Consider the following 15,840-nt stretch of genomic DNA (forward strand, 5'->3'; position numbering starts at 1 on the left):
AAGGACATACACCCAGATATCATCAGCAATTATTTATTTGGGATCATTTTGAGATTATTGCCATTGATCGAAAATGTTAGTTCCTCTTAAAGTCACACTTTAGTTTAGGGTCCAATTCTCACTATTAATGAACTATTAACTATGACTTTTGCCTTAATAAACTCCTAATTACTGCTTATTAACAGTATAGTGGAGCGGCTAAGTGCTTATGTTTGGCAGAATCGTTCAGTTTATGATACAAGCGTGAAAATTGGCATGATCAGTCTCCATAGGTCACTTGACAAGAAAATTGTCCGAGCCACTTGAAATTTCAAGATGGCGGCCATTTTTCAAGATGGCCGACACCTTAGTGGAGCAGTTAAGTGATATAGTGGTTTATTTGGTGATACAAGCATGAAAATTGGCATGAGCAGTCTCTGTGGGTCACTTGACAAGAAAATTGTCCGAGCCACTTGAAATTTCAAGATGGCGGCCATTTTTCAAGATGGCCGACACCTTAGTGGAGCAGTTAAGTGATATAGTGGTTTATTTGGTGATACAAGCATGAAAATTGGCATGAGCAGTCTCTGTGGGTCACTTGACAATAAGCCACCTACAGCTACTTGAAATTTCAAGATGGCAGCCATTTTTCAAGATGGCCACCACCTTAGTGGAGCAATTAGGCTTAAAGGGATAGTTCACCCAAAAATGAAAATTCTGTCATCATTTACTCACCCTCAACCAAACAGATCTCGGTCCCCATTGACTACCATAGTATATTTTTTTCCTACTATGGAAGTCAATGGGGACCGAGATCTGTTGATTATAAACATTCTTCCAAATATCTTCCTTTGTGTTCAGCATAACAAAGAAACTCATACAGGTTTGGAACAACTTGAGGGTGAGTAAATGATGACAGAATTTTCATTTTTGGGTGAACTATCCCTTTAAGAAATCATTTAGTTGGTGATACAAGCATTAAAATTGCCATGAGCCTAATTGCTCCACTAAGGTGTCGGCCATCTTGAAAAATGAAAAATCTTGAAATTTCAAGTGGCTCGGACAATTTTCTTGTCAAGTGACCCATGGAGACTGCTCATGCCAATTTTCACGCTTGTATCATAAACTGAACGATTATATCACTTAGCCGCTCCACTAGTAAGGTAGCTGTTAAGTTTAGGTATTGGGTAGGATAAAGGGATGTAGAATATGGTCATGCAGAATAAGGCATTAATATGTGCTTTATAAGTACTAATAAACAGCCAATATCCTAGTAATATGCATGGTAATAAGCAACTAGTTAATAGTGAGAATTGGACCCTAAACTTAAGTGTTACAGTACATTTTAATATAATAATATTGTGTGAAATAAGTGTTCAGTTTCCATTTTGTTGTCTCATTTATCTGTATATAATATCTATATCCGCCTTCTGTCAATCTGTATTAGCATCAGCCATTTAAAAACAGTCGAATTAGCTACTAGTTATGGCGAATAATTTGCCTGGATAAGAGTTTCTTAATCCTGTAAAAAAAAATACCTGAAAAGAAGAAAGAAGCCATAAAACTCTAGAACGACTCCGACGATGGGCCACCCGATCAGCACCACCAAGACGCCTCCTAAGAAGAAGCTGGTGGCTTTCATTTTGTGCTTCTGAAAGAAGAACCTGAACGTCCTCTCCAGCCCGATTACGAACGCCAGGCCGATAACAAACAGGATCTGAGACGAATGAAGACCGAGAGACAGGTGAGAGAAAGATCTGTGTTTATGTATCGCAATCAACTCAAGCTAACGTAATATAAGTTTAAAGCAAACAGTATGAACGTTTTTTTTAGCTATTATGAAATAGCAGGAAAAAGCAGCACAACTGAAGGATATGAACAATGTGTTGATGCCATTTACAACAAACTTCTACAAAAGAAACCGATCAGAAAGCATGCAAACGTGTGTAAATATACTATATATGTTATTAAAGGAGAACTCCGGTCAATTTTAACATTGAGCTAATTTTTTTGTACATTTGGAGTGCTGTCAATACAGAGAACAACGACAAAAAGTTATTCTATTTTTAAAATTTGCACCCTGTTGACTTCAATGGGGCAAGTATTAAACCTACTTTTAGCCTCTTAACATCCTTGATGTGTCATTACAAGTGCACAGAAAATGTGAGTGATTCCTTCTGAGTGAACACGAGTGAATCTGACTGCAGTAGATGTGAAAGATATGTATAAAAATGATGTTATTTAAGCCAGCGCAATTTAAAATTAAAAGTTCACGCGCGTGATCATAGGTAACTAAACCTATGCGCGTGAACTCGGCAATCGACTACTTTGGACTTCACCCGAAAACAGGATGTAAACACAGGTATTTGCGCTGGCTTAAATAACATCATTTTTATTCATATATTTCACATCTACTGCAGTCAGACTCACTCGTGTTCACTCTGAAGGAATCACTCACATTTTCTGTGCACTTGTAATGACACATCAAGGATGTTAAGAGGCTAAAAGCAGGTTTAATACTTGCCCCATTGAAGTCAACAGGGTGCAAATTTTAAAAATAGAATAACTCGGTGTAGGCAACACCGATTTTTGTCGTTGTTCTCTGTACTGACAGCACTCCAAATGTACAAAAAAATTAGCTCAATGTTAAAATTGACCGGAGTTCTCCTTTAACTGTGCGCACTCACACACACACAATTTAATTTAATAATAATTAAGGAATACAAGCAAGTCAGTGTGAAATACATATATATTGGTACAATTAAATCTTAGAATATAACTATAATTTTACATACAATATAATGTAACACATAAAATAGTTACAATCTTATAATTGAAATATTAATGACAACATAATGGGGCCACTCACGTTTCCTATGGCAAGAAGGGCTTTATCGAAAAACAGGATCATCCCAAAGAACAGAAAAAATACCCCAAATCCTGTTAGCCCCATTCCAATTTCTGTTGAGAGAGGGAAAGCCATACATTATACTAATATATTTAAATGCATTTTAACGGTGTCAATTTGTATATGAATAATATAATTTGCATTAATATGGTAATAAAGTCTCATTTGTTAACAATGATTCATGCATTATGAACTAACAATTAATTTGTTACAGCACTTATTAACATTTGTTAGTGATAATAAATAAAAATGTTCATGTTTTTCACAGTGCATTAATTAATGTTAATGGATACTACTTTTGATCTTAAAATTGTATTAGTAAATGGCGTAGAAGTATTGTTCATTGTTAATTCATGTTAACTAAAGTAGTTAACTAATCTTAACAAAGAAACTTTACTGTAAAATGTTACAGATAATATTTAATATATATATATATATATATATATATATATATATATATATATTACAATGTCCTATGTCATATGTATGAAATTGTGTAGATAGGATTGCTCTGTCTTAATTTAACTAGTCCCTGTCAACATTAAAGCCGTTTTTAAGCCAGAACATTTTTTTTTTGTCCATTTCCAATGACTTTTTTATGATATACAATTTTGTATACAATATACAAAATGTTAACAATATGTTAAATGTCATCAAAATACACATGAGAAAAAAAGAGTTAACAATGATTGGCTGAAAAGAAAATGAGGGTAAGATTTAATACATCAATTCCAGCGTACAAATTAAAGTCGTTCTACTTGCTTTCTTACTTACTGGAGATATGACAGTATTAGATACATTTTAAATTCTTTCAAAAATACGGGAAAAATGATTTGTTGTTGGTAAACTTACATTTATGATATGCAATTAGCAAAGAAGAAAAATAAAATTTATAACAAAGCAGCAAGCAGTATTTTTAGCAGGGTCAGAATCAATGTATCCAAAAATAATGTCTTTAAAAGTTATGGATCTATCTTGCCGGATATTATCTTTAATAAATGTGTCTTCCAATGATTTTTACGTTAGACTTATTACTAGTGGTGTGACATCTGCACGCAGCTGCATGATAGTATGTTTACTCATATAAACATTAAGACAGGCGGAATTATAAAAACATCAGGCTTTGTAGATGAATGCACTGACAATAGACGTTGTCTTACGAGAAGCTGTCAGTGAGACAGGTAGTATTGTTCTTACTCTGGGAGTCGGTGAGGGAGATCATCTTTGCTGGTCTCGACTCGAACAGCTGCTGTCAACAGGAGCGGCCCGGCCACGAGTACCGGAAACACTCACTCTCAACATCCGGAGAAACTTTACACGAAAAAACATAATTCATTTCGCATTCATTTAATACTTCGAAAAAACTACGTCAAAAACACACTACGTAAAAACGAAAAAACTAAAGCACGTTTAAGACATTTAAGTTACGCTCTGAAAAAACGCTGGGTTGTTTTAAACTCATGTTTGGTGCAACGATGGACAAATCCAACCGTTGGTTTAACATTTTTAAAATCTAAATTATTTGTTGTAATATTTTTATATACCATAATTTTAACATTAATAAATGTACAGAGACACAACTGGTTTATTTTGGATACTGAAAAGCCGTTTACTTCCGTGTTTACTGCGCCATCTGGCGTTTATTGTTTATTTTTTACACAAAACCACACTTTTAAAATTAGCGGAACTTTCTACATTGTTCATACCAGAGCCGTTTTTCTATGGCTCTTTGACTTGTCTGTGTAATTCATGACCGTTCTTAGTTTACGACCCAATGTCATTTTAGTGTCCATGAAGTGTTCTTTGGTGTTAAGCATTAGATATCCAAACCCCATGTTTCTCTGGTGTATTTTATTTGAGATAAATTATCCATCATACAATTTTTATAGCATAGTCTTTATTTTCTTATACCTCTGAAGTCTAAAAAATGTAATACGTACACATTATACGTATTACTAGAAAATAACAGCACAATGCAGAAAATGAACAACTTAAAAATGGCGTTTTATATATATATAATCTTTATTATTACATTATAGTATAAACAAGCTTTTAAAACATGCTTCCGTAATTTGTTTTGAACAACTGATTTGTATGTGCAGTTTCTATTCGCCCAACAATTTGCACTGCAAACATGTTGTTTCTCAATAAATACAGAAAACTACATCAAGTTACTGCAAACTGATGGCAAAAATAGTTTACATTGGGTTTTTAAAAAGATCTTAATGAATAATTATTCAACAGGTAACAGAAAATCAATCAGGTTTAAACAAATCTAACCTGATTTAGGAGAGAAAATACAATGCAAAATGCAGAATACATCAACGTTCAAAACAAATGGGATTTAGAGGCACTATTTGACAATATACCGTGCATCTTGAGGGCTCTTTTGTTCATACTTTAACAATAACACATCCTATATATGATATGCTTGTTCTTAAATGTCCCTCCATCTTCAGTTAATTATAATTAGCCATATGGTGTTTCACTCTGCGCCTGGGGGTTTCTTCTTGGCTTCCACGTCCTTTTTAAAGGCCTCGATTTTCTTTGAAATGTTGGGTACCTTGAAAACAAGTTATAAGCAATAAACAAATTAGTCATTGATCACTAAACAGTAGAGCTTGTACTCTTATTTCAAGACTACTCGTTTATTACATGGGATTTTAGAAAGACACAGACAAAATCAGTTAATAATGTAAATATATATGATTTTTTACAACCTCGTAGTTCTGTGCCAGATACATGCCAACCACGTTCCCCAGAGTGAAGCCAAGCTGGAAAAACAAGATATGACAGATAAATACATTCTTTCATATTGTAAAATATCCGGCTGTTTATTTTAACGAAGTTAAATGTTTATTTTTATCTGAGAAATTCTAAGAGACTTGAAGTTAGTTAGCTACTTCAATGCGAATTAGCAAGCTACTAAACACGATTACTATCACACAAACATATGTAAACACTTACAATGAATTGCATCATGATTCCAGCTTTGTAATTATGGAAAAACTAAATAAAAGTGACACTGATCCCGAAAGTTAGGATGGTCGTTTGAGTTTGACACGGCTAGCCTTCAATTAGCTTCCTATGTCGTCAGCATGACAACATCAACACACACCGGAAGTAGTATTCTTGCAAAATAAAGGTCTTCATTTGTAAGTGAAAGGGCACAGAAAATGTTGAATTGCACTAAAATAAATTAAATACAGATACGATTGTGATTCAACTATTAATATCATTTTTCCCATATCCATAACATTTACATTTTTAAAGTAACAACAAATAATAATAAAAATTAAAGGCCATGCCAGGTGAATGCAGAAACAAATGTTTAAAATAAATATTAATTCATTTTCACACTTTCTTTTATTCATTTTTTTTAGTGCTTGTCACACTACATATATTGTTTTGTTCTTATAAGGGTTCTTACATACATCTGGAAAACAAACAATACATAATGCAAAATTGTTAAATTGAAGGTCATGTTTATACGAAAATGGCTTTCCACTCACTTGTCACAAAAAATAAATCCCAAGCAAAACAAGGTTCTTGATAATAGGTAAAGCAAAGCTATCAACAATTTAATTATATAAGCACAGACATTATGTAAGACAATCCCCTTAATTTTTTTTATAAACAACAATAAAATAAACATGCCTGTAACCAAAGCACAATGACATACAAACGGCATAAAAACTAACCCAAATGTTGATGTCTAAAGGGGGAAAAGAAGGAAACCAAATAATCATGCAGTGACAATTATATTAAATGACACTACCAGGACCAAAATATCTTAATTTAACTATTGTTCAAATTTTTTTGTCAAGAGTTCTCCCACTTTAATTAATTTCAAGTTTCTTCCACTTCAAATTACACAGAAATTTGACCATTTTTTTCCAAGTATAAATACAGTTAACAATTGTAATACAATACTTTCAAAAAAATATGTAGCAAACACAAAGTATAATTTCACTTTGTCACCGATGGATTTTAATATGCTCCAACAAACATATTTTTTATAATCTGGGAATGGGATACAACATACACGGGTATCTCTAAACGTATTTAACAAATGCGCATTCTCAAATGTCTGTAAATTGTATGTGTAAATATATTAGCTTCTTTTGGCTATGTCTTTAACAGCTGTATTTATATATATATATATATATATATATATATATATATATATATATATATATATATATATATATATATATATATATATATATATATATATATATATATATATATATATATATAAAGTTTCTGCCTTGCACCTAAATAGTACGTAACGACTGTATTTCTATTGCAGTAACACTGTCAAGTTAAAACTACAGTGAGAGAGATGCTAAAAATATTACTTGGAAAACAACATAGTTTGTTTGTAGCATTATAAACAACGAAAATCCATACTTTTTCATTTTAAGCACCATACCACATAGTTGTTCATCAGTCTTCTTTGTACTGCAGTGAATCCCTAGAATCAATCATCAAATAACTCACTTGGAAACACATAATTGAAATGTCTGGGTATGATAACAGGGAACAGATGAAGCATCCTTGTCTAACTGGACTCCAGTGGGCTGGTGGGTGAACCCTGTGTGATCCCATTTTGCAGAGTTGGTGCTTGCGTGTTGACAAAAAGTAGATTCTTCAGGATGCTTATGTAGAAAGGACCGTAAACCTTTTTGTTGAAGTTGACGAGGTTGACAAAACTGACCCCCAGTCCCATGAGCTCCTGCTGGATCAGACCCAAGCCTGGCGGTACGGGAGGGGGCGTCCTGTGAGAGTTGGTAGAGGCAAGGACCATCCTGAAGTACTGCTGTACCCTTCCCTCTGTGGGACAGAATCGGCAAATTAGAATGATACAGGCTTCAAGGTAATATGAGTTTAGTACAAGTTAAGTTCAGTCAATGGCATTTGTGGAATAATGCTGATTACCACAAAATTTAACAACATAATGTCCACTTTCATTTTCAGGAAAAAATCAAATAAAAAATGTGTTACTTAGAGGCACTTACAATGGAAGTCAATGGGGCCAATTTATAAACATTAAAATATCACCGTTTCAGCATTATAGCCACAAAACGTGAACAATATGCATGTTACCATGATTCTTAGTGTGAAAAAAAACATGCTAACTGTTATATGCGATATGCGGAACTTATCTTATACAACTTATATAAATTATCTTTACAGCTTTAACAAAATAATCAATGTAAATGCTTTTGTAAAACTATAAGCTTCACTTTTCTGCTTTTAAATTCCTCCCAAAATTGGCCCCATTCACTTCCATTGTAAGTGCCTCACCGTAACCATGATTTATGATTTATTTTTAATATAGGACACAAGGGAGGAGTCATAATTATGAGGAAAATAACATCACACTACAAAAAAAATTGTTCAGCATTTTGTCTTATTTTCCAGAACAAATGTCTAAACTTTCCTAAATAAAGATACTTCAAAAGTAAGTGACTTTATGCATGAAACAAGAAACAAGGAAAACAAGTTTTTCTCACCCCACTTGCAGATTTTCTTGTTTTAAGCAAAAACCCAACAAATCGAAACAAGACCAAAAGTCATTATACTTCTGAAGTAAATGTATATTGATTTTAAGAATGTTTAGATATTTGTATTATTGATATTAAGAAAGTAATTTTTTTGCAGTGCCCCAAATATGTTTTGTTTTCCTTACCAACAAGAGTGCGTATTGGGTTGTTTTCCTGGGTGATGTCACAGATCTGGCCCTTTAAAGTTGCCTGCAGTTCAGTCGAGAGGGCTGGGAAGTTTCTCTCAGTCAAAGACTTGCTGACCTCACAGCAGATCTGAGCGCTGACGTTACTAAGAGCTTCATTAAGGTTGAAGTCTCTGTAAGCCAAATGAATAGAAAACAAAGGCGACAGGAAAGATCTTTTAGATTGACACCTTCATTACTGCATTAGATTTATGTAGAAGTATGTGTGCAGTAATGCGTGCGTGTGTTGGCCTGAGCAGAGTTTTGGGGAAGGACACAGATCTGACGTACGCGCTATGCATGCCCTCCAGCAGCACTGCTGTCATCTTCTTAAGTCGCTCGGCAAGAGCGGGCAGGCCTGACACGGCCCCTCCTATTGAGCTGTAGACTATCAGTAGAACAGACGCAACTTTTTGATACAGCTGAAGAGAGCGCTGCATCTCCTGCAACCTCAATTCATCCGTAATCATAGTCTGCAAGTGCAAAATACAGATTGTTAAAGATGCATTATGAATTTGATATCAAAGCTCAATATGATAACTGCGTGTTTGTGCTCCAACCTCAGGCAGAGGGCCCTTGCTCTCGTCCCAGGTCAGCAGACTTATGTAGGCAGTATTTAGCACCAGTGTGGGCCCTGGTAAGGGTTTGCTGCTCTGTCCAGAATTGCTGCTCTTCTCTGCTGATGGCATGACTTGAGTGGCCTCCTCTATTGAGGATCTGATCCACTCAGTTGTGTGTTCCAAAGCATCTGGGGGAATTACAAGGATGTACAGGGTTAAAAGCCCAGATGTGCAAAAACTATCCATTTAAATGAAAATCCTGTCATCATTTATTCCTCGTTCCAAACCTGTGTGACTTTGTGGAACACGAAAAGAAGATATTTTGGAAAATATGTTGTTTTGGACCCCATTGACTTTTATTGTACACAGTAAAAAAAATTATTGTAATATTAACTGTATAAAAAAAGCAAGTAAAAATGGCTAACAGCAAGTTCAGTAATAGAGTAAGTATATACGGAGAAAAACTAATAGATCTAACCTTATATTTCATGTCATTTGACAGTAAAATCCTGCAAAATGTACCATTTTTGGAAGTAAAAAGAACAAATCAACTTATAATTTACGGTGAAAACCGTAAACTGGCATTCCCACAATTCCCCGTGACGCTTCACATTTGATGGTGTTTTTAATTTTTATTATTATGCTCCTACTTAATTATCAGTTATAAATTAAGATTTTATGTTCCATCTTATGTTGTTAAATGCATGTTTATTGCATTATTTTACATGTTAGTAGCTTTTTCTCTTTACCACCAGTTTTATTATAGTGGATGTCAGTATATGTTAAAAGTACATAACAGATTTGAGTAGGAGCATGGCCTTGGTTATTGATATAAAAAGGCTATTGGATATACCGGTATAAAGTGATTTTTTTTTGTTGTTGTTCTGTAAATGTTTCCATTTTTACTGTATCTTTACAGAATCATTTTGGCAACCACAGCTGCCAGTTTTATTCTGTTTACAGCGTATGGACAAAAACATCTTCAAAACATCTCACACAGGTTTGGAATGATATGAGGGTGAGTAAACGATGACAGAATTGTCTTTTTTTTGAGTGAACTATCCATTAAAATAATTTTCATCTCGGTTTAGTTTGTGGACTTACTGGGAGTTCTTTCCAGAATGCTCTGAAACTTGGCTCTCTCATACTCTACCGACTGCCTCTGAAGCTCTGGCCTTAGGCTCTGGATGGTAAAATTCACCATGTCCATTTTCATCAGGTCCAGCACCCGGAAGATCTCCCTTTTACAACACAAGTTGCCATTTAAAACTCAATTATTTTACCTCCGGCGAATGTTTGCATCAAATATGACTGTTAGTGAAGAGAACGCCATTACTGATGTGTGTCCCACATCACCCTCAGTTACTGGGTCTCATCCACTAATAATCGCGTGGATCATTTGCATTTGTATGCACAGGACAACTTATCACGAAAAATTCACAGCACGTTTTTATGTCACAAATTTGTTCTTAACCTCGTTCTAATGTTAATGCATTTCGAATATTCTAAATTAGCTTCTGAATGCTTGAGATTAGTCATTTAGGGCTTTAAATTAAGGGCTTTCCGCACAATCATTCCTTTACAGCTTTTTGTCACTCTCAGCTATAACGCACCTTTATATGTGTGGTTAAAAATATTTTATATGAAGCTTTTATGTGTAAAATTCCATCTTAACAATAACACCATTATAAGGCAACCTTAAGTATGTGATTTTTGCACATGCATGGTTTCAGTTGTTCCTGTTTTAATTGGTGACGGGTTATGAATTGTTTATAAAAATGTACGTACACTGATTTCATGCAAAAATTTGTGTATGCATGGTTAGTGAATAGGACCCATTATTTGTCATGTTATTATACCAACCAATAGGCTCTAAAGGGAAATTTGCCCAGTTCTGCAAATGCATACAAAAAGACACCTTGAACATACTTGAACAGTTTCACAACGTCGCCTGAGTTCTCCTTAAGCTTCTTGATTTCATCGTCTCGGACCGGCGCACAGAACTTGCCCATAGTATTGATGATGTAAGACACAAGTCCCTTGATATCAACTGCATTGTTGGCAGCCTGTTGGCGAATTAGGTCCATGTCTAGAACCTCCATAATCTGAGTACGCAGGCGGTTGGCCCCGGGGTTAAGGAAGGACAGTAGGGTCTTTGATGATAGGAAAAAATAAGTGATCAATGAATCGTTTACCATCAGACTGTTTTTCATCATTGTATCAGAGTAAATGTGTAACCCACCTCTCTGATCTCTTCCAGTAGGTTGATGGCGTGACAATACTCAGGGGGGTCATCGTTCAGATCCGATTCAAGACAGTCCCAGAAGGCCTTGTGCACCATATCCTTAACTCTCTTCACCAGGCTTGAGGAAAAACAAAGGTTTGGAATCAATTGTTTTATATTTATTATGCATTTCATTTATTCATTATATTAATTTTAAATCATAAAATGCTATACAATGCTGCACTTAAATCTTTTAATTGAATATTTCTTATGTACGTTTTCTTGATCATCAACCTTAATTCCTGTTTATACCAAACATCAAGTGGGTCTCAGCTCTGGAAATTATAAAATAGTTTAGTACCTGTTTTGAGGTAGCTCTGGAGCCTCTATGTGAAAGTTTCGGTTGACTACGATCTCATGAGCCAGGCTCAGATTAGAAAGGTCCCGGGCCGAGGCCATGACCTCGTCAAGCGTTATGGTTTTTGGTGGGCTGCCTGAAGACACAGTGGCAATACAGGTTAAAAGACCATTTATTATATAAACAACAACAACAAAAATATGTTTAGATGTTGATATTGTTAACTGAAACTAAGAAATACAATTGTTTTTGGTCATTGAAATCAAGCTAAAACAAAATAAAATACAAATATCAAAAAAACTTGGAATTATTTCATCGCAGTAAGTTGGCAAGAGTTTAAGTACTAAATTGTTAAATCAGAACTAAAAGCTAAATTGAAATGTAAAAAAAAAAAAACATGCAACAAAATGATCTACACAAATAAGCTTATGATTTATTTGCTTATGCATTTGCATTTTAGTGGGACACCTACAGGAAGGAGAGTTGTGTTTGCTGGACGAATCGCTGGTGAAGCTCTGGCGAGAGGAGTCCACATCGCTAGAAGAGGTCAGACTGTCGCACCTTTCCGATGACTCTGTATCGCTGTTCTGCTCCTCACTGGCCACCGTAGATGTGGAAGTGGGACGTTCATCGTTCAGTGGCATTGTGAGTGGCTGCTGCAAATGCATTAATAAGGTATAACCCAGCAAACACATTTACATTGTAGCAACGTCTGTAGCACGCTGCATTTCTGCTATGGCAACGTCGCTGTCTACGTGCGCGCGACATTGTAACAACGTAGAATTGTAAGGGCTGTAGCAACGTTGCTGCGCGAAAAAATAAAGAGGTGTGCGAGCAGTTACAATTTTTTTTTTTCTGTGAGTTTCTAAAAAAAGGAAAAAACATTAACGTGCAACAGGTAGTGTTCAAGGAGTGCTGAAATCAAGGAGTGATTCAAGGAGTGCTGAAATCAATTACTCATCATTAAAGTAATTTTGGCTTCATACTTTTGGCATAAAGTTGAATATCTGTCATATCTGACCATAAGATGCTCAAGTAAATGTCACATTAGACAAGGAGGTTGTAGGTTGTGTTTGAATAATTACGTATCTTATTTAGCAGAGGTAAATTAAACGCAATTCTCACGTAAGGATACGATTGATGAAGAATGAGAGACGGCCCAATGGTCAGTTGAAATTTAAAAGGCTGATTTTCGTGCTTCAGGGCAGTGACGACGAGTACATATGTCGTCCAGTGGTTGTCCAGACACCCTAGGCACAGCCTTAAGCAATGGCCCTGAAGTGGTTCATTGTCAACACTGTAACAACGCTGTAACAACCTTCACCACACAACGTAGTTATAGCAACCTTTTGGCCATGTTGTTAAAACGTTGTTAGAAGGTTTTGTACGTTGTGCCAATGTTCTGTGTTTGCTGGGAAGGTAACATACACAATGCACTGAGTCTTGTGGCTAAAATGAAAGGTGTTTTTGGGACGAGCTTGATGCTGATGCTTTAAACGGGAAGGTTAGAGCTGGAAAATTCCACAAGGACATAAAGCTTCATTGCCATAACAAAGAAAGTGAATTGCAAAGGCTAGAGAAAATAAATGGGCAACAAAAGGGCTCAGTGATATTCATGTGGGTATTCATCCACAAAGGGACATTGTATTTTAAATGCGATTCAGGCGTTGACCGGTGCCGTCTCTTGGGTAACAGATAACTCCTGATTGCAGCGTGATCTTTAAAAGCAAACCTATCTCGTTACACTCCTCTGCCTTTATAGGCTCCACTACACACCTGTTTCCTTATGTAACCGAGTAACTGCTAGTCTTTTAAGCTTATTCAACTCTAGTAAATGTTGAGTCAGCATCAGGGAAAAAATAAAATAAACAATGCCCTTCATTAATTAATAAAAAGCAATCGGATAAGCTAGTGACTAATCCCACCTATTATGCACGATGCTTTGACAAAACTGATTGTTTGACTACCTTCCTTGTTATTACAAGTTTACCTATTGTTACAACAGAAGTACAAAAGTTGTCTCAGAGTGGTAGCCTACTGTAAAACAACATTCTCTGCACATTTTGAGTTAAATGAAGCGTTCATCCAAAAATGTTCATCTTCATTTCCTCACCCTCATGTTGTTCCAAACCTGTATGCCTTTCTCACTTCTGTGGAACACAATCTCAGTCACTATGGAAGCATGTTTCCGCCACTGAATAAAAAAAAAATAAAAAAAGGTAATTGCCTCTTTTCATCTCACAATTCTGATTTTTCCCCCCACAAAATTGCGTGAAATAAAGTCATAATTGCAAGTTATAAAGTCGTATTTGTGTTATAAAGTCAGAATTGTGAGATATAAACTCGCAATTTATATTAAAAGTTTTACAGGAAGTTTTTTTCCACAGAATTGGACTTTATAACTTGCAATTGTAAGCTTATCTTTCACAATTATGAGAAAAGAAGTTAGAATTGCGAGAGAAAAAGTCAGAATTGCTAGATGTAAACCCGCAAATGTGAGAAAAAAGTCAAAATTATGAGATAAAAAGTCGCAATTGTCTTTTAATTGTTTAATTGTTTTATTCCGTGGCGGAAACAATTCACCATTTATGTCATTGTATGTGGAACAAATGCACTAACGCCTAATTTTGTGCCCCATTGAAGTAAAAAGTCATACTGGTTTAAAAAGCTGAAATAAAATCATGTATAAATATTAGATGAAAAACTTAGACGAAACTTAAACGAAAATTCAGAAAGTTGCATTGACAGCTAAATGAGTTTAAATACTAAAATGACTATACAACTAAAAGTGAAATAAATACAAATTAAAGCCAAATATAAACATTTAAATAAATCATGACAAAAGCACAGAGAAAAATTACTAAAACTTTGGAAATATGAAAATAATAGATAATTAAAAATGAAACAAAAATAAATTATACTGCTCACTGAATAAATTTAAATTTTGGGGTGAACTGTCCCTTTAAAATGCTTTTGTCCTTCAATAATAAAGTCACTATAATTTGCTGAAATGCTTACATTGTTTATCTAGTTTTATTATAATGTTAAAACCATTATACCATGCAAAATAGGGTACTTATATGAACTGTATATCTGTGTGCCTCAACTTGCTCCTGAACGGTCTCAACTCAAGTCTATAACAATTAACACAGTAACAAATACCAATATTTAAACCAGTGTTTGGAGCCTGGTTCCAATAGAAATCCCAATGACATAACATGTCCAAGCCCTTCCATTCTTGTTACTCCCAAAAGAGAGCATCTAGGGGAAAAACACTGCGACCTCCTCTTGTATTAGACCCCGTTCAATAGTTCGCATGGTAAAAACAGAAAGCCATGCACATATGCACATCCTCAGCCAGGTTTAAATTGGGAGGCACCGATGACAGCACCACTGGCATCGGTCACGGCTCGTGCAGCTTTGGCCCCTAAAAGGAGGTGCAGTAAACAGCGCGAGACACGCAGTTACACACTGCGCTCAGCTGCGATGCACACGTGACCTAATCTTCAGCACACAAACAAGGGCAAAACACGAGCAGACTGTCAAAGCAGACGAGCAGCCGAACTGGACTTTCCAGATCACGCAGAACCCCAGTCCGTTTAAAGATGAGCAACGTGGATTTAGTAAATATTAACTTTATGGGTTGTATGTGAAATAAATAAGACGACGTCAGCGCGTCTGGCCATTTAATAAAGCGAACTACGCACCGACGTACGTGTTCAACTTACGGTAATTTTCAAATAACGCTTGATTATAAAAGCATAGTAATGCATTTTAGTTAATTATGTAAACACAACCATTGTCCAGCCCTTTGAATTTACCAAGAAATATCACTTATTTAAACTCTAAACAGATAAAACTAACTGTTATTATGTAACAATTACCTGAGTCAAGTCCCCGATAGTGGAGACTTGGCAAACAACAGTGGACAACCGAGCTTTTCTCGATTTGTAGATGAAATATATCGATACTCCGTCTCTGTGGGACTTTAAAGGGCTCTTTAAAATGACTTGACTTGTACTGTTTTGTGAAACAGGGGTAATCTATTATTACGCAGCTATAGGGTTTTCGACGTTT

At 35.3% G+C, this 15,840-nt stretch overlaps 3 protein-coding genes across 6 annotated transcripts in view; all 3 read right to left on the reverse strand.

Annotated features, from left to right (window-relative positions):
* The window catches only part of golt1ba (golgi transport 1Ba), a 6,034-nt gene extending 1,521 nt beyond the window's left edge, over positions 1–4,513 (reverse strand). The window contains exons 1-3 of one of the 3 annotated variants that reach the window (XM_079868636.1): positions 4,085–4,513; positions 2,849–2,940; positions 1,518–1,696 (exon numbers count right to left, since the gene is read on the reverse strand). In XM_079868636.1, the coding sequence (XP_079724762.1) occupies positions 1,518–1,696; positions 2,849–2,940; positions 4,085–4,109 (296 nt within the window). In that variant the 5' untranslated portion in view covers positions 4,110–4,513. Of the gene's footprint in view, positions 1–1,517; positions 1,697–2,848; positions 2,941–4,047 lie in introns of all 3 variants that reach the window. The other 2 variants (XM_079868638.1, XM_079868637.1) reach the window with 2 other exon arrangements.
* Positions 4,514–4,887: 374 nt separating this feature from the next.
* On the reverse strand, positions 4,888–5,997 carry stmp1 (short transmembrane mitochondrial protein 1). The gene is made up of 3 exons (XM_079868639.1): positions 5,855–5,997; positions 5,608–5,661; positions 4,888–5,450 (listed from the first exon to the last, which is right to left on the reverse strand). The coding sequence occupies exons 1-3, from the start codon at positions 5,867–5,869 to the stop codon at positions 5,373–5,375; spliced, it is 147 nt and encodes a 48-aa protein (XP_079724765.1). The 5' UTR covers positions 5,870–5,997; the 3' UTR covers positions 4,888–5,372.
* Positions 5,998–7,311: 1,314 nt separating this feature from the next.
* tcp11l2 (t-complex 11, testis-specific-like 2) lies at positions 7,312–15,779 on the reverse strand. Of its 2 annotated transcripts, none has more exons than XM_079868308.1 (10): positions 15,648–15,779; positions 12,236–12,416; positions 11,767–11,899; positions 11,424–11,544; positions 11,111–11,334; positions 10,286–10,422; positions 9,182–9,369; positions 8,913–9,094; positions 8,583–8,755; positions 7,312–7,723 (listed from the first exon to the last, which is right to left on the reverse strand). In XM_079868308.1, the coding sequence occupies exons 2-10, from the start codon at positions 12,405–12,407 to the stop codon at positions 7,452–7,454; spliced, it is 1,602 nt and encodes a 533-aa protein (XP_079724434.1). In that variant the 5' UTR covers positions 12,408–12,416; positions 15,648–15,779; the 3' UTR covers positions 7,312–7,451. The 2 variants fall into 2 exon arrangements, with proteins under 2 accessions (XP_079724434.1, XP_079724433.1); XM_079868307.1 differs by having other exon boundaries at positions 12,236–12,419.
* Between the last annotated feature and the right edge of the window lie 61 nt (positions 15,780–15,840).

The sequence above is a fragment of the Squalius cephalus genome, assembly GCF_949319135.1.
Source record: "Squalius cephalus genome assembly, chromosome: 4".
Lineage (NCBI taxonomy): Eukaryota > Metazoa > Chordata > Actinopteri > Cypriniformes > Leuciscidae > Squalius > Squalius cephalus.

What these genes read in the sequence shown, in the direction of transcription:
- tcp11l2 (XM_079868308.1), bottom strand. Translation starts at nt 12,407, where the DNA reads ATGCCACTGAACGATGAACGTCCCACTTCCACATCTACGGTGGCCAGT. An exon ending in CAAACACAACTCTCCTTCCT is followed by an intron (nt 11,900 to 12,235) that starts GTAGGTGTCCCA and finishes CTGTGTCTTCAG; the next exon opens with GCAGCCCACCAAAAACCATA. An exon ending in GACGTTGTGAAACTGTTCAA is followed by an intron (nt 10,423 to 11,110) that starts GTATGTTCAAGG and finishes GTGTTGTAAAAG; the next exon opens with GGAGATCTTCCGGGTGCTGG.
- stmp1 (XM_079868639.1), bottom strand. An exon ending in ATCTGGCACAGAACTACGAG is followed by an intron (nt 5,451 to 5,607) that starts GTTGTAAAAAAT and finishes CTTGTTTTCAAG; the next exon opens with GTACCCAACATTTCAAAGAA.